This window comes from Cynocephalus volans, chromosome 3 (assembly GCF_027409185.1).
Source record: "Cynocephalus volans isolate mCynVol1 chromosome 3, mCynVol1.pri, whole genome shotgun sequence".
Lineage (NCBI taxonomy): Eukaryota > Metazoa > Chordata > Mammalia > Dermoptera > Cynocephalidae > Cynocephalus > Cynocephalus volans.
The window spans coordinates 101,960,460-101,977,997 of NC_084462.1; the positions used below are offsets into that span (position 1 = coordinate 101,960,460).

The following is a 17,538-nucleotide window of genomic DNA, read 5'->3' on the forward strand; positions in this document are numbered from 1 at the left end:
AGAAAATAGAAGCAATAGACCTTTTACTCATGATTGATTCTCTGATTCTTTCAGATTCACACAGATATGTTCCAGGTGAGAAAGTAGGCAAATTTAACATTTAACCTTTCATGTTTAGTCAAAATAAGGTTAGTTTCCAGATAGATCAAAAGAAAATCTGACTGCATAAAGATGTAAGCTACAGAACAGTATTTAGGTCTGAGGTGTGGGCACTTCTAGAAGGAACCAGAACATTGGTGCTGTTCTAATGCATAAGGGTTTCTGCATATGAGATCAGTTTTGCCTTTTCCATGACCATTTTGGGGGCCCATATCCCTGAGTTGGGCAAAATGAGTATAGTTTAAGGTTTTCCACTGCCAGATGTGGAAGCAAAGCCTCCGTCCATTGTGCCAGCCTCTCTATCTGTGCTTCTGATTAAGCATTTTCAGTTTTCTATCCCGACAGAAATGGGTGTGAAGGGTGGAGGGGGTGGTAGTTTCCTCCCCCATCACTCTCTCCCTAACTTCACCCCCTCTCTCCTCGCCCCCACCCACCCCCTTGAGTCAGCAGCTTAGTCATGCAACCCTTGGGGGAACACCAGAAATGACCTATCACACCAGTCTCAGAGATGAGTTAAGGCTTCAGTGCTCTCCCTCTGCACCCTCAGGAGGGGGGCTCTGGACTCTCTTGTCATTAGACAGAGAACACACAAAGAAGACAGCTATGCCCACTGGCGGAGAGATGAGCCCAGTGTGAATCTTTTGTGGCAGATGTAAACAATTGTACTATAATATTAAACAATAACTAGAATCTCTCCCTGGAAATTGCATATTTAAGTCAAGTTTGCAAAAGGGGTACTGAGAACACTCTTCTTGTTTATCCATAAAGAATGTGCTAACCTTAGGCCTGTCCAGTCATCCCATCATATTTCTTTGATGGTGTAATATTTTACTCCATTCCATCCTTTTGGTCATGCTCAAGGTTGTTCTGATCATTTTACAATGCCACATCATGGTTTGATGGCTGATTCTTTTCTTGGTCTTCAGAGGCTGGCTCTTCTCTCTTGAAACACCATAAGCCCCAGGCCTACTTATTTGTATGTGTGCCAGCATTCACACTCAAGTAACGGCTTGAGAAGGCCATTCAAGTTTTTATTTTGGAATATAGTCTCTGCTTCTTTTCCTTGGTTAACAGAGAGCACTGGCTTTAGGCAAAGCCTTTGTTAACATATATTTATATATGTTTTTAATTTATGACATTAAATTAGAGGCTATGATGGTTAGATGAAATGGTTACATGTAGTCCTAACCGAGAGGAGTTTGGAAATATTGATCATAAAATAGCTGTAAAGATCTTCCCTAAAACAACTGCTTTCAGACTCCCCCCATAAAGACAAAGCCTTCAGCAATTATTCATATGGTTTAGTTTATGTTTGTGATAGATCCCTGTTTGTAGTCTACAATTTAGAAGGAGTTCAACAGCTGAGTTGGAAATTGGAATCCGCCCTTTAAAATATATGTGAGATTTGGATGGTATAATCCCAAGGGCAGAGCCTGCTTCCCATTTGGTTCCACCTGTTGACTACAGATAATTTGGGTTATATTAGTAGCACCAAGAAATGCTTTTAATACAAATTCCTTGCATTGCATATCTCTCATTGAAGAACAAATGGACATTCTTGCAAACTACCAGAATAGGAGGCTATTTGTCTTTTCTCAGCCAGTGGCTGTAAGTAGATATAGAAGCCATGACCTTATGAATTTTATGTCACATTTAGTTTTATTTGAGGGAGGTTATAATCAAAAGCATTACCAACTTGCCCAGACATGTTTTCTTTGTATTTTTTGTTCAGTGTTTCCTAGTTTACCACAATAAGCACATATTATTTCTATAAGGGGTGAAATATTATTTTAGATTGCCAGTTATACCTACCATGTTAAGAGAAAAGCCAAAATGATATTGTACTTTATAAGCAATGGGTGTCTTTATTAAGCATTACATGCTTTCATTGGGATGGAAGAAACCTACAGACATACACAAGTTATCAGGGACTCTTGGTTACGTGTAAAATGATCATCCCAATTCCAACTTCAAATATGCTTTCCATTATTCCCTTGAGTTCATTCTTATCCATCTAGCCACTCATCCTTTGTTTTGTCCCACAAAAGATTTACGGCAGCTTACAAAGATAGAGAAATGAAAGTTAAAAGTGGGGGAAAAAATGAAAAAGAGCAGCGGGTATGTAAAATAGATCATAATGACCTGCCATCATGTTGACAACGGGTCCACATATGATGGTTTTCTTAGCCACAACCAAAAGAGAAGCCTGGCTGGTCACTAGATTCAGGAACCGCAGAATCAGAACAAACTAGTTGGTCCATAGAAGTGCTCCTGTTCTTGGTACTCGGGTTAGACAGGAAATTCTCCCGAGAGGCTCATACAGAAGGTCGTGTCCTGTGATGAACATCCATGACAATGTCCTTACAATAGAGGTGGTGACTTATTTCTTACACAGCTTCTCAGTATAGGCCGCTGACATCATATCAAAGAGCATTTCAGTAGAAATGGATTTTGCAGCCAGCAGTGTGTCCAGCTTCACCTAGAAGTTGACCATGTTGACCATATACACATAGAAAGTCTCAGGATGGCGCTGGCCCCTAGGGAGTGTTAGATAAATATAAATTATGAGTATTTCTGTTACCATTATTGTGCATAAGTTGTGTGCCTGGTCTGCGATGGGGACAGATGGGCTCCTCAGTATGCAGGTGAGTGAAAGTGGCCTTCAGGAGTTTCTGAGCTAACAACTCTCCTGCTGATGCATGCCCACTAGCACTTCTGCTAGCAGGAAACTCGGTCAAGCTTAGGTTGGACATTACCACATTTGGGCTCTCTAGGAAAGGCAACCTTGCTCCAGGTAACACTTGAAAAACTGGAACTGCATAAATAGAATTACTGCCAGGGGAGCAAGCCAAATCTGGGATAAGAGGAATATCTCCTAAGCCAAAACCTATGAGCATGGACATTTCATTCTTGAAGGACAAACTTCTTTTAAGTAATTAAAAAGGCTATCTAGAAATCCTTTCTGATTTCCCTGATTTACACCAGGATAGAGGAGAGTAAAAATGTGCCCTTTAGATAATTAGGACCATGGGGTTCCAGAGTCCAGAAGCAAATCCCTTCTATGTTACCTCTCCCCCTACCTTCCTCCTTTTCTGAATCTTATTAAATGGCTTATTACAGGCCGGCCCCGTGGCGCACTCAGTAGAGTTCGGCGCTGGGAGCGCAGCGGTGCTGCCACCGCAGGTTCGGATCCTATATAGGAATGGCCGGTGCGCTCACTGGCTGAGCAGCGGTGCGGACGACACCAAGCCAAGGGTTGCAATCCCCTTACCGGTCACAGAAAGACAAAAAAAAAAAAAAAAAAAAAAAATACCCTTCCCAGTTTTAATCTTTTCAGTGGTTCCATGTAAAACATGGGGAAATATGCGGCAAAGATGAGCCATGCCTTGATGTGGGCTTCTGAGCACCAGGGTGTGTGCGTGAGGACCTGAATCCCTCACAGTAACGTCACTTTCTTCTTTTAATGAAAACTGAAACCCAGCTCCAGCCCGAGGGCAGTGGGGGTGAACAAATGTGTAGGAAAAGAAAATAGAAATGTTTAGGAAGGCTGGCTCCCCCCACTGCTGGTCTGATCTAGAAAGAGCCTGTCCTTGCCTCCTGGCGCATGGAATGCAGGAGGGGCAGGAGGGGATAGGGAGGGCTCACAGGGAGGAATTTGGTGTGGCTCGGTCTGTTTCTGGCTTCTCTGTAAATACTGCAACACCTCCGAATGGAAGAACAGCTGAGATAAGTGACTGCTAATCCCCCAGTGCCGGGGAGGAGGCTGGGCTGCTCCCTTCCAGATCCCAGCAGATGGTGGATGAAACAGGCTTCCCCCAAGGCAAGGGCAGCAGGAACTGTCCCACCTTCTGTTCCTTCAGCTTGCCCTGCACGTCTCCCTCATGGCCTGTCCATGCTGAGAAGGGCCTTGCTGGCCCTCGAAAACCCTGGGGACCTGCCCAGCATTGCCGTCTCCCTGGGATGTGCAAGGTCAGCCAAACTGGACTCCGGCTAGTACTGGCAACTGGACAGCAGCCAGCCAAGTTCCGTGGGCGTGGGGAAAAACCGTCAGGCTGAACCGCCAACTTTCTCACTCTGCGGAAAATCTTACCTGAGGTGGAGGCGTGAGGGCGCATCTAAAACAAAAATTCAATCCTCTAGGGTAGAACTTGGGAATTTGAATTTCTATTAAGCAGCCCTGTAATTGGGCTGCAGGTGGTTTTAGCACCGCATTCTGAGAAATAGCAGTTCGAGTAGACAAGGAGGCACTTGGGGTGGTGGAACAGGGCTTCAAGTCAGGTGCCTGGGTTTGAATTCGCACTTTACCAGGTGCTCATCTGTGTGACCTCAGGCAAAACAGGCTCAGTGGTCCGCCTCATAGCACATAAACCAGTCTTTTTCAGACTGCAGGATGCAGCCATTCCTGGGTCTGGAAATAAATTAGTCACAATTAACATAGAAAATAACATTGGGAGATTGTACAGCAACACGAATGCCCTTAACACTATTGAACTGTACACTTTCAAATGGCTAAGATAGCAGCTTTGATGTTATGTATGAGGGTACTTCAAAAGTTTGTGGAAAAACAGTATTAAAAGATAGTACAAATCTTTCCAAGAACTTTTTGAAGTACCCTCATATATTTTACCACAATTAAAATATATATATATACATATATATATATCTAGGATGCACCAACAGAGAGGATAAGTCATTTCTATGTGCTTGGGTAGATAGGATAGAAGCCAATTTCAATTTTCAAATTAAATGGATCCCTGAAAAGTTGTGTTAAATGAAAAGCAGTCCTGGAATCTTACTTTCCTTTGGACTTATGCTGTAAAATATTTAAAATAGGGTTCAAAGTTTTTAAAATGTGGAAATCGAGCAGTAATACAAATAGTAAATATCAAACAATTGTAAATATTTAAGGAAAAAAGTGTTCTTTCTTGCTACAAACATAATGTATATGAAAATATACTTTGTTTTGAGTGTTAAGAATGAAATTGAATGGGATAGAAAACATATTTTTAAAATGTTTTAAGGGTGAATATTGCTTCACAAAACTGGTGTCAGTCCTCCACTGACCCACCAGCCCCTCAATGGGGCTGATGATCCTGGGATGGATGCGCTGGAATTGACCCCTGAACCCTGAAAGTATTTGCAGAGGATTCAGGTCAATAATCATGGTGTTCAGTTCCTGGGAGCCTTTGCACGTATGGCAGTGAATGTGGGAGCCTCTCATCAGCCACTCCCAAGTAGAAACTGCCTTCTCTCGCACAAATGTTCATGAACTTCAGTTCTGCTCTACTTCAAAAACACTTAAATGACACTTCCTCAGGGAGGTTTTCTCTGAACCCTTGTTCCGACCCCCTCACCTTTTTGTGGCTATCCCATTAATACCACCTTCTCCTTCCTAGCATGTACCATAAATGTCTCTTTGACTTTTCTGTAATTGCCACAGAGGATAAGTCCTTCTCTGCTTTATTTATCACTGAATTCCTATGACTAGCACAATTCTTATCCCATAAATACTTGCTGAATCAATGAATGAATGAAATTGACCAGATTCTTCAAAAGAGAAAGCTACTATTGCCTCCAAAAGCATCATTATAGCTGAATAGTAAGAAGTGCAATTTGCTTTGTGTCTTCTACGTGGCATATATATTTTCCTCTAAGTATTACAACACTCAATAACCCCTGCAAGAAGAGTTATCGTGTCCCTTTTCAAAGGGGAAAATTGGGGCTCTGGAAAGTTGTGTCTTGCCAAGACCAAGGGGATAGTAAGTAGTAAGTGATAGAAACAGGATTTGAAACTAGGGCTGTCTGGCTCTCACACCAGTCCCGTTTCTCTATCTCCATTTTTCTGCATCTTTATGAGCCAAGGCAGCTCTGCTCTTTGCACCTTGTTCATAGGCATTTTCACTGTAAAATGCCTGCTGGGCAGCATGGCGTTCTCCCAGCGAGGCCTCTCACCTGGCTCCATCACCGGGCTGCCCTTGCAGTTTTTTCTCCAGACCAATCCAAACATGGTTCGGGGAGCTCAGAGAGGAGGTCTCAGCATTCCCCAGTCTGGACAAGTATCTAATCAGCAGGCCTCGTCAGCATATCAGTCCAAGACCACTCTACAGAGGGATGCCTATGCCCAGTTTTCTATTTTTAACTGGTGTGAACTAGAGGGAAAACACAAGCATTAAAAATCAAAGCCCCAGTCAAGAACTGAGAATACAGGGCACCCCAGGGCAAACTAGTGATCTGTGTCCTTCTTATGTCTCCCTGTTCCTCCCCCTTTCCCCAATTCATGTCATCTTTCTTTGTCCTCCTCAAAAGTCCCAAGATCCTTCAAAATCTGTTTTTCAGGAAGGAGATGACATCGATCGTTTATACCAGTGCTTTTGACACTTCAATGTACATACCAATCAAATGTGGATCTTGCTGAAAAGCAGTCTCTGATGCAGTCTGTGTGTGGGGGCTGGTGGGTTGTGGCTGAGACTCTGAATTTCTAACCCATTCCTGGGTTATGATGACAGTGCCTGTCCCCAGATTGCACTTTGCATGGTGAGGGTTGATATATGTTCGTATGGTTTGAGTTGCTGTTACCGTCTCAACAAGAGTATTTGCCTTTTCAGTCTTGTCTTCCCCTGGAATGAAGGCCTTTGTTCCCAGCTTAAAGATGTTCCTCTATCCAACAGCAAGTGGGCAAGCTATTTATGGCATTCATCAGGGGGTCCTTTTCTGGCCTACAGACTGGAGTCTGAGTTTGAGCAAAACAACCCGCAGCATGGACGAGGGTTACCTGATATCTGGACTGCGGTAAACCTGGTCCCTTCTCCAGCAAGACTTGGCCAAGTTCTCACAGCAACCCTTCTCAGCTTCTTCCCTGGTCAGGCCCTGACCCACCCGTGGGCTGGGACCAAGGTGGCCTTGGATAATCTTGGCTTTCTGACCTCAGTGAGCACAACCCCCGCTCCCTGAGTAAAGCCATCCATGCTGGTGGGGACTAGACCAGAAGGGTGCCCTGTCCCAGGTGCCCCTTTTCCAACCACTCAAATGCGCTGCTGTGGTGCCCTTTGTGCCCATGAGCACTGCCAGGGCTCCGCTCCCCCAGCTCCCGGTCCTGGAAGAGGAGAGGCTGCTGTCGCTCCCCTGCTGCCCTGGTCCAGCTGTCAGGACCCCACAGCAGAGGGCAGGGCGCCAAGCCTTCCCACTTGCATGTGGCTTATTGTCCCTTAGGCTGGCGGGGCTGCGGAGGAAGAAATCCACGGCGGATCCAGGGAGCACCCCCACCCCGGGAAGGGGGCGGGGAGGGCTGGCGTCACTCCGTCTTCCCCTACCCCCTACCCTTCACCGCCTACCCCTCCCTAGCTCCCTATTTGGCCATCCCCCTGGCTGCCCCCTCCCCTTCCTTACATGGTCTGGGGGCCCCCCAGCTGATCCTCTCCCCTGTCCTTGCCTCCATGAATGGCCTCGGCGGTCCTAGATGGTGCGAAGGCGACCAAATAAGGCAAGGTGGCAGACCGGGCCCCCCACCCCTGCCCCCGGCGGCTCCAACTGACCCCGTCCATCAGCGCGCTATAAAGCGGCGCTGCGGCTCCCGGCACCCAGCCCGCCGCCAGCCGAGCCCGCCCAGCCCAGCCGCCGACGGTGAGTCAGCGCCGCCCCTGCGCCCGCCCGCGCCGCCGCCACCCAGCCCCGCGCCGCCGCCACCCAGGCCCGCCCGCCGGCAGCCGACGCCCGCGCTCCTCCGCTCCGCCGCTTGCATTTTAAGCCCAAACTTTGTGATTTGCTTCTGACTTGTTTTGTCCTGGGTCTCGACCCTCGCAGGAGCGGGCAGAGCGGAAGGGCGGTCCTGCGGCGTCCCCAAAGGCCATTTGGCGTTGCTGCTTCCGTGCGCTTTTCCCTCCGTCTGGGGCACAGCATCGGGGTGTGGATAGGGCAGGACACTGGGTTCCCGACTGGTGAAAAGGCGAAACGTTAAAGGGCTGGGGAGGACCTGCCAAGGGGCCGAGTCTCCTGGGTCGCCTGGACTTTCTCCCCTTGCCCCTGGGGCAGAGGGTGGCACGCCTGGCCGGGGAGCCTGGGTGGGTTCCTCGCCCTTCTCTACGAACTGCCCCGCCCCCCATCTTCTTTCTGTCCTTCTCCTTATGCCTGGAGGGGAAGGGAGATGACAGGCTTCTCCCCTCCCACGCCCCAATCCCCCTCCGCTCTGTCCCCTCCTCTGGGCGCGGACTGAGCGAGACCTGCCCTCGCCCCCTTCAACCTGCAGACCCCACTGAAGCTGTGCCAAGATGTGCGACGACGAGGAGACCACCGCCCTGGTGTGCGACAACGGCTCTGGCCTGGTGAAGGCCGGCTTCGCGGGAGATGACGCGCCCCGCGCGGTCTTCCCTTCTATCGTGGGCCGCCCGCGCCACCAGGTAAATGTCGTGCCCCGCTTGGTCTGCTCCTACGTGGGGCAGTCCCCAGTCTCACTCGGGACCTTTTCCTGTCACCTCCTCCGTCCAGTGATCTTGGGAAGGTCTCACCTGACCCAACTGCTCCGTGAACTCTTTCAAAGGTCAAATTAGGGAAAGATGGATTAGCTTCAAATCCAAACCAAGACAATCAGTATTCCCACCAAACCCCAACATACCAAGAAATGCACCCTTTTCCCTAGTGCCCTCCCCGAGCACACCTCTCCGCTGGTCCAACTCCCTAGTGTGAAAAGCCACCAGCTGCCCTGCACTCCTGACGGCCTGGATGTTCAGTCCTCAGTGTCTTCTCCCTTACCTCGTGTACACTGAGCCTTCTTCCTTGCCCTCTCTTTTCAGTCCTGTCCAATACTTATAACAATATAGCCTCTCTCAGCCGAGCAGGACTCAACCCACATTCCTCCCTCTTGTTCACAGCCAGTTCACAAGGCTCCCAAAGATGTAATCCATCTCCTTCCTGGCTGTTGCATTTTTAGAAGCCAAGCGTGACAGAGGCAGTAAGTGCCATGGTGATAGCGACATACCACCTGGTTTATTAAAAGAAATGCCATGCTCTCTGGGTTTGTCACATGCCTGGCCAGACAGACTGCCAAGGAGGAGAGCTGTAGTCCTCCTGTGGGTGAACGATGGGTACTCCAGCACGGTGCTGGACAGGCTGAATTGCACTGTCAGGGTGACAATGGCGAATCAGCCCGTCTTTTCATGTTCACTGGATGAATGTCAAAATCTTTTCTTAGGAGAAATACAATGTGTCTTTAATTCAGTCATTCCAAAATGTTGTCATCTAGATTCCAGTTGACATGGGTGATGAGCTTAGTAATTTAATGAAGGCATTATGATATTTTTTAAATGATGTGAGGCTCTGCTTCTTCAGTGAAATAAATGCATTTTTTCCCTACAGTTATATTCTAAACAATAGAATTACACATCTTTGGGGGGCAGGGAAGGTATAAGATTGATTTTAAATGATTCTTCTAAATTAGGGTGAAATAGTATTGTTCATTATTTCTGGTATTCTTAAGACGTCCCTTGACTTGGGCAGTTAGATAGAAATTGACAAGGCATCCATTGTATTCCTGACATGGTGGAAGCATGATTTTCCCATCGTTTTCTTCTCATAGGGAGTCATGGTGGGTATGGGTCAGAAGGATTCCTACGTAGGTGATGAAGCCCAGAGCAAGCGAGGTATCCTGACTCTGAAGTATCCCATTGAGCATGGCATCATCACCAACTGGGACGACATGGAGAAGATCTGGCACCACACCTTCTACAACGAGCTCCGAGTGGCTCCAGAGGAGCACCCCACCCTGCTCACTGAGGCCCCACTGAACCCCAAAGCCAACCGCGAGAAGATGACTCAGATCATGTTTGAGACCTTCAATGTCCCTGCCATGTATGTGGCCATCCAGGCAGTGCTGTCCCTCTACGCTTCTGGTCGTACCACAGGTATGCTTGGGCTATGGGGGCAGTCACTGATTAATAACATTCCCAAGTCTTTGACCTTGCTGTGAATCAGATTCCCCAAATGAAAAAAAAAACGACCCCTTCCTTCACACTCCCTAACAAGGTGTTTGTGCTAAGAAAGGGAGGAAACAATAGTCCCCTGAGGTTATCTTCAGAGGACACTTATTCTAAGAGCTGAGAGCTTGTGCAGTTAGATCCTTCCCTTATTTAAAGTGTGGGATGGCACATATTGAGGGTCTGCACAATGTAGCAGCCTGGAATGCAGCAGTCATTGGTATGTGTTTATATCATCACCGCCCCTGGGCAAGCATCCCCAAGGAGAATACACATTCCCTACAGGATTTGAATCAAAAGAGAAATGTGTAAGTTAGATGAGCAAAGAAAAGCATGCCTGGATGCTTACATAATGTGTTAATGGCTGATAAGAGGGATGGTCATTTGAAAGTGTCCCTGGGAAATTTTTCTACTACAATATTTAAAAGGATGAGCTGCTGCTGGCTTCAAATTTAGTATCCATTATACTCATTTTTATTCTTTGCGTGTAAGGGATCTAATTTTATCTGGATCAGTGCCCAGTGCTACTATCTCTTAGCCAAGATCGGAAGCAGACTTTGCTGTGACTAAAGCAGTGGTCAACACTAAAGCAGTGGTGTTGTCCTCAGGGTTTTACCTCGTTCCTGTCTATTTCTTCTGACAGGCATTGTTCTGGACTCTGGGGATGGTGTAACTCACAATGTCCCCATCTATGAGGGCTATGCTTTGCCCCATGCCATCATGCGTCTGGATCTTGCTGGTCGGGATCTCACTGACTACCTCATGAAGATCCTCACTGAGCGTGGCTACTCCTTTGTCACCACCGGTGAGTGTGTGTGTGTCTCATCTGCCATAGCATGTGTCTGCTTTTTCCCTCCCTCAGAGAATCCACCCACCTCCCCACAATTGGCTTCTTTCTTCAGAGCTTGACTGTGATACTCTTTATTCCTGCAGCTGAACGTGAAATTGTCCGTGACATTAAAGAGAAGCTGTGCTACGTCGCCCTGGATTTTGAGAATGAGATGGCCACAGCTGCCTCTTCCTCCTCCCTGGAGAAGAGCTATGAACTGCCTGACGGCCAAGTCATCACTATTGGCAATGAGCGCTTCCGCTGCCCTGAGACACTCTTTCAGCCATCCTTCATTGGTGAGTTGGAGGCTCTGATGCAGAGTTCAGCTCTTCCCTAGAAATCATGGGGTCTCCCAGAGTAAAATGTATTATGATTAGGAAGGATTAAGGGGCCCTTGAGTTAAATCAAGTTACAGCTTGGAGTCCCACACAGTTCAGCCTCTAGTCCTGATGGCCCATAAAAGGGAAAGTCTGTGTTCTGCTCTAGTGGTATGATAAAGGATGACACACTGAGCTCATCTCAAAGCAAAGGATGAGGAGTGGTAACTACATATCGTGGATCTGCAGGAAAGGACAATTACTCAAGAGAGTTTATTCCAGTAGGTTCCATTACTGAGTAGCTGGGCTTTTCTTTTCAGTTACTTATCATTAAATGCAACGATCCTACTCATACTAATAACTGGACACTTGTATGTCACCAAGTATCTTTCCTAAGCAATGATTTCTAAGAGGAAGCTTGTCAGGATCTGGTTTTAGTCCACGAATTAAAATTGCATTAATTTTAACTTAAGTATGTGTCTTGTACTTTTCCAATGCATCTGATGGTTTACAGGAGGTGTTCACTGCAACAGGTGCTAAAAACAGTTGTTTGTTTCTTGGCAGTCTATAGAGGATTAGCTGTCAGCACATTTAAGAGACACCTGTTCTACAAATGCCCTGCAGTGTATCTTATAGGAGAACATGTTTCAGAGACAAGGGTGACAGCTCACCAACACAGAAGAGTCCTGTTCTCTTCTCTCCACCCTGGACTGAATGCACTGAGATTCCTTTTTTTTTTTTAACTTGTTCCTAGGTATGGAATCTGCTGGCATCCATGAAACTACTTACAATAGCATCATGAAGTGTGACATTGATATACGCAAGGACCTGTACGCCAACAATGTCTTATCTGGAGGCACCACCATGTACCCTGGTATTGCCGATCGTATGCAAAAGGAGATCACTGCCCTGGCTCCTAGCACCATGAAGATTAAGGTAAAGAACTTCTGTGGGTGGGAGAGCCAGGGCAGGTTTTGGTATTCCAAGCAGAACTGCCTTCCTAACTCCTTTCCCCTCACACTTAGCTTTCTGTCTCCTATAAACTTTATAGTTTATCTCTTCTAGCACTTTTTCTAGAACTTTCTATGATTCTTTCCAAGCACTTTTCCCAAAATAGGAAACTTTCAAGCAGTAAATAAAAGTAAATCTTTGAAAAAAATAACAACTAAATTTCTGAACACATTTTAAAAGCCTCCAACTCTTGGGCTAACCTCTTGTTGTCACATTGTACTCTAGTTCAGAGAAGTAGGGAGATTCTGTTTTGTTGAGTCTCTAATAAGAGAAATGATAAAATAGAAGCAAGTTCATAAAACTTTGTTGGCCATACTATTTTGTGATGTAAAGTATCCATATTACAGTGAATTATCGTCTTATATTTTTCCTGTGAATCTTCCTAGCATGCTGCTTCCTCCATTGCTTGGAACTTCAGAGCTCACTGGAAGTTTTTGTTTTCTCTCTGCAGATTATTGCTCCCCCTGAGCGTAAATACTCCGTCTGGATCGGGGGCTCCATCCTGGCCTCGCTGTCCACCTTCCAGCAGATGTGGATTAGCAAGCAGGAGTATGACGAGGCAGGCCCATCCATTGTCCACCGCAAGTGCTTCTAAGGTGCTGCTCTCCTAGTCCACCTACGTTCAGGATGACAGTATTATGCTTCTTGGAGTCTTCTGAACTACCCCCCCCATCTCTCATCAGTCATTGTACAGTTTGTTTACACACGTGCAATTTGTTTGTGCTTCTAATATTTATTGCTTTATAAATAAACCAGACCAGGACTTGCAACCTACAAAAGCCTCTCATTTCTTTTTGGGGTAGGTATGGGGTAGGGCAGGTGTTTTCTTTGATACCCTGAGCATTGCAATATTACAGTACCTAAAGTTCATCAGATGAATTAATGTGACATGTAACCAGGAGTTATAATACTAAATTCTGATTTTTTGTTTTGAGACAGAATCATGAATATATCTTTCATACCTGAAAAGTAGATTAGATTTAGCTCCATATAAGCAAGAAATAGAATTGGATAAGGCAATTCTTTAAGATTAGTTGCAATGGATGACACTGAAATTGTTTTAGCATATGTGCCGGTTGTTTTTGTAACTTTGCATAAAACGCACATATATTGATAATGAGAAAGTCAAAGATTATTTTAAATAAATTAGCTGAATTTCTCAATTCTTTCAGACTCTTCAGTTGTCTTCCTGAGGGCTATGCATGAAACACAGAGGCTGGCTGACAGGCCCAGCCACATCCTGTTGCAAATACCCCCAAACAAATCAGGACCATCATGCATGTTCAAAACAAGTGTGAGGAAACAGCAGCCAAATACTTTTGCCTAATCAGTGACTAACTTGGGAGACAGAGGTCTTCAACCTCTTTGTTTCTTTGAAACCTGGGATCTTGAGTTGAGTGGAGTGAAGGTTATAAAGTCGTAAGGGAGCAAGGGAGGGGGGAGCCACCATATTCATTTGGCTCCATGCTGGACTCTCTGCAAAGTATGGTGGGAGGAGTGCTGGGGGCAGCATGCAAAAGTATCAGGTATGCTCCACCCTTGGGCTCACATGCACTGTATGTACACCCTGGTGCATGTGGTCTGGGAGGCTTCAAGGAGATGGGAAAGGGTCTGGATCTTAAGGAATGCTTAGGAATTAGAGAAGTGAGAGGAGTCGGGGGGAAATCTCAGCAGAAGGAAATGTGGCAGAAGCCAGGATACCAGGCATGGATAGGCTGGTGGGAGCTGATGAATTTTAGGAATCTGTTGGTAAAGGTAGATTTCAACCCAATTGCAGAAGTTTCAACACTTTTCATTTTCAAATTAATTGTTCATGAACTATTAGAGTTCACAGTGATGTCTAAATGGACTTAATTAAACTTTACCTATTGATGAAAGTATTGAGACACAGACAGATTAAGTATCTGGTGCAATGTTATACAGCTTGTTTGTGAAATACCAAGACAGGAACCCAGATTTTCTGACATCTGATCTGACAGTGCTTCTAAAACCATCTTTTCTAACTTTAGTCACAGTCTATCAAGGGTAACTCCATTCTATCATATGCTCTTTGGGGAAGCTGGGTTCAAAATTTGGGCTCATAAGACATCTTTAATAAATTGCCACTGTCATTATCCTTCAAGGTTGTAATTGTGGCTTTATGTCCATTCATTCAAAACATATTTCTTGATCCTTGACTCTGGGCCAGCCACAGCAGTAGGGGAAGGCGACACAGGATGGATCAGAGCACATTTTCTGTGGTTAAGGAGCTCAAAGTTTAGAATTTTGTATTTAGCATAGCAAAATGGAGGTCCTTCTTTGCAATAAAGTCTAAATAATAAATTGATTTGGTGGCATTTTCTTTAGTTAAAGTATAAACATCATTGTAGATTTTCCTTTTTTTCCCCAATTGTACCCTGTAGCATGGATAAATTGGTCTAAAAGCTAAGTGTCGGCCAGGGAGACTGATGTGGGGCATACACAGAAGGTATGATTCAGCGAGCTTGTGTCTCTTGTTTTCTCATCTCTCAAATTGAGTGTATAAATACCATGAATTTTATCCTTTGAAAACAGTACTAATGCTTTAAGTTAGACAACTGGCTGGATATCACCTGTAGTTCTTTGCATTTATGAATGGAAAGGAAATGGATATTGTTATTTTTACTCAAAAGTAGAAGCTTTAGGAACCAGCTTCTGATGTTTGTATCAGAAGTGGTAAGCACACAGATTCTTTTTGAATTCTGAGGTTCTCTCATCTCTGCTTGATCATATTAAAACAGCTGACTCTTCTAAAAATTGTGCTTAAGGAAGGTATTAAGGCAATAGCGTTTTTTAAGGCCACCTTGACATGTATAAAATAATTGAGATGTCTACTCTTAATATATCTTTGGTTAAAATGCAATGTAAAAAACCTTATATAGATTATAATAGTTCTTCTTAATTTATAATGAAAAGAGTAATGTTGATAGTTTCTAATATCCAAAACACTATTTCTTTTTTTAACCAAGCAATGGTTATTACGTGGCTATGTTTAAATATTCAAGAGAGTAGAGTAGAAAGAAAAGGAAAATTACTGCAGAAAATGGAATATTCAGAGGGATAGGGCTGATTTACTTTATCTAGTGCCTAAAACAATGTCACTGGGGCTCCACCTTTCTCTCCATTTCTTCTGTGGGATCTGTTATGGTCTAAATTGTGTCTCCCAAAACTCATATGTTGAAGCCCTAACCCCCAATGTGACTGTATTTGGAGACAGGACCTTTAAGGAGGTAATTAAGGTTAAATGAGGTCATAGGGTGGTGTCCTAGTTCAATAAGGCTGGTGTCCTTATAAGAGGAGGAAGAGAACCCAGGAGCATGCACACAGAAAAAAGGACATAGCAAGAAGGCAGCTATCTGCACACCAGGGAGAGAGGCCTCACTAGAAACAACACTGCCAGTACCACGATCTCAGACTTCCAGCCTCCAGAGCTGTGAGAAAATATATTTCAATTGTTTGAACCACCCTTTGGTATTTTGTTATGGCAGCTTTGGCAGACTAATACAGAATTTCTCCACACGTTGGACATGATGGCCAAAGGTTCATGGTCTATCTACTTTCCAGCTTGTAGGGCAAAAGAGTGCCTTCCCATATAGTACTGGCAAAAGTTCCAGGGAAGTCTCTGAGTCTGGCCGTGCTTGTGGACTGAGTCATACCATCCCTACCACACCAGGGTTGATCAATATTATTTGGTAAGTCATGGGTGAATCTCCAAAGGAAGAGAACAAAACGGTGTGAATATCATACCCAGTGAGCAAGACAGGAGAAAATTACGGTGGTTTGTAAGGGAGGCACCAACTGCTGGAAGTCTCCAAACTTCCATTTTAGGGGGTTTATTCGATCTGGCAAGTGCTGAGAAGGACTTGAGAAGAGCAATGGCTTTACTCAAATAAAACTGGGAGACAAGACTGAAAACCTTTTGATGGTGCTATGCGTGACTGACCAGATTTTTTCCATAGCTCAGTGTGGCCTGGGGACCCAGGAACCCAGTGATCTCTATTTCACCAGATTAGCCATCTTTTTAAAAGGAAATTGTAAGTCAGATTCACTTCTGGTTAACATGATATAAATGCCATAACTATTTCTTAGCAACCTAATAGGGAGGGAAGAAATTGTGAGCCTCTTAGGCCTAAAACAGCAAAGGTTATCCATGTTCACCTTAAGGTTTTTGAGGCTCATTATAGGAGGAATCTCTCCTCCAGGCAGAGATTGGCTGTTGCTATGGCAACCAAGCTCACATTAGGAAGACTCTCAGGAAAACAGGCTTCTATGGAGGTTGCAAAAGTACACCTCTAGTCACTGGTGAGCCTGATGCTACAGCTATCTTCTGCAGTTCACTCGTCAGTCCTGGGCGCAACAGATGCAAGCAAGGTCGACTTGCAGGATGGAAAATTTCAGTTCAACTTCATCTCTCTAGTAAAGCTAGAGGGGAAGGGGAGCTGAGGCAGGTGAGAATTAAGCAGGGGTTGGCCTGCACCTCTCTCAGCATCATTGCTTATTCCATGCAGCTCCATGGAAATCTCAGAGAAGGAAGACAGAAAGAAGAAAGACTCAAGAGAAGGTTGAAGTAAAGCTGAATTAAAATGTGGTATTAATAGTAAATGAGAAGTAGACTCCAGAGTCCAGTGCAAACAAGGAATTGGGTCAACAGGTTTAGTACTTAACACAGAAAGATGACTTGGGGAACTTTGGAAATACTATTGTATAGTGACAGGGTAGGCATCATTATGTAGAACATGATAGAGCAGGTGGCATGTAGGAAATTTAAAAGCAAACCTGCCTTAGGCAAAGTAGTTAAAGTTTCCCAAGGCCTTTTGAACTCTAGGATCTACCCTTTGGTCTTCTTTTCCAGTATCTTCCATCCAGTGCTGGCTATCTGAAACATTCTCCCTACTACTCCTACCACATTGACTCTTACCTGTCCTCTGCTTGCATCCCTCAAAGAGCAGACTATGCTAATTAGGCATCAGTTACCTAATCTATGTTCCCAAGGAAAAGCTAGAACAGTTCTCTCTGCCAGAGAACACATGCCTTATTAAACAACAATTTTCTGCATGTAGCTTTTATTAGATTCATCTGAAAAATTGATGTTGCATGGCCTTTGGGTCAAAAAGATTTGAGTTCAAATCATAGTCCTTCCACTGACTAGTTGAGTGGCCTTTAAGTAAATTGCTTAGTTTCTCTGAATTTCAGGAAAGAGGTGCTAACTAAAATCATGCTTCCAGAGTTGTCAGGAGATGTAATGAGATCATGCACTTAAAACTCTAAGCACAGTGCCCAGCACAAGGCAATTATTCAT

General features: G+C 45.0%; 1 protein-coding gene and 1 long non-coding RNA gene across 5 annotated transcripts; one reads left to right on the forward strand and one right to left on the reverse strand.

Annotated features, from left to right (window-relative positions):
- Window positions 1-1,938: 1,938 nt before the first annotated feature.
- Window positions 1,939-7,659, reverse strand: LOC134373308 (uncharacterized). 3 transcript variants are annotated; one of them, XR_010022960.1, is made up of 4 exons: window positions 7,486-7,659; window positions 6,052-6,248; window positions 4,190-4,507; window positions 1,939-2,636 (listed from the first exon to the last, which is right to left on the reverse strand). It is a non-coding gene; the product is annotated as an uncharacterized LOC134373308 (long non-coding RNA). The 3 variants fall into 3 exon arrangements; XR_010022959.1 differs by lacking the exon at window positions 7,486-7,659 and adding an exon at window positions 6,492-7,451; XR_010022958.1 differs by lacking the exon at window positions 7,486-7,659 and having other exon boundaries at window positions 6,052-7,450.
- ACTC1 (actin alpha cardiac muscle 1) lies at window positions 7,612-13,000 on the forward strand. Of its 2 annotated transcripts, none has more exons than XM_063090987.1 (7): window positions 7,612-7,719; window positions 8,342-8,492; window positions 9,668-9,992; window positions 10,708-10,869; window positions 10,998-11,189; window positions 11,965-12,146; window positions 12,673-13,000. In XM_063090987.1, exons 2-7 carry the CDS (start codon window positions 8,364-8,366, stop codon window positions 12,814-12,816), a joined length of 1,134 nt encoding a protein of 377 aa, XP_062947057.1. In that variant the 5' UTR covers window positions 7,612-7,719; window positions 8,342-8,363; the 3' UTR covers window positions 12,817-13,000. The 2 variants fall into 2 exon arrangements, with proteins under 2 accessions (XP_062947057.1, XP_062947058.1); XM_063090988.1 differs by lacking the exon at window positions 7,612-7,719 and adding an exon at window positions 7,988-8,156.
- The last annotated feature ends 4,538 nt before the right edge of the window (window positions 13,001-17,538 follow it).

Bases quoted from the DNA above. Each gene is read 5' to 3' on its own strand.
- ACTC1 (XM_063090987.1), top strand. From the start codon at position 8,364: ATGTGCGACGACGAGGAGACCACCGCCCTGGTGTGCGACAACGGCTCT. The intron at 9,993-10,707 runs GTATGCTTGGGC...TTCTTCTGACAG, and splicing joins CGCTTCTGGTCGTACCACAG to GCATTGTTCTGGACTCTGGG. The intron at 11,190-11,964 runs GTGAGTTGGAGG...ACTTGTTCCTAG, and splicing joins CTTTCAGCCATCCTTCATTG to GTATGGAATCTGCTGGCATC.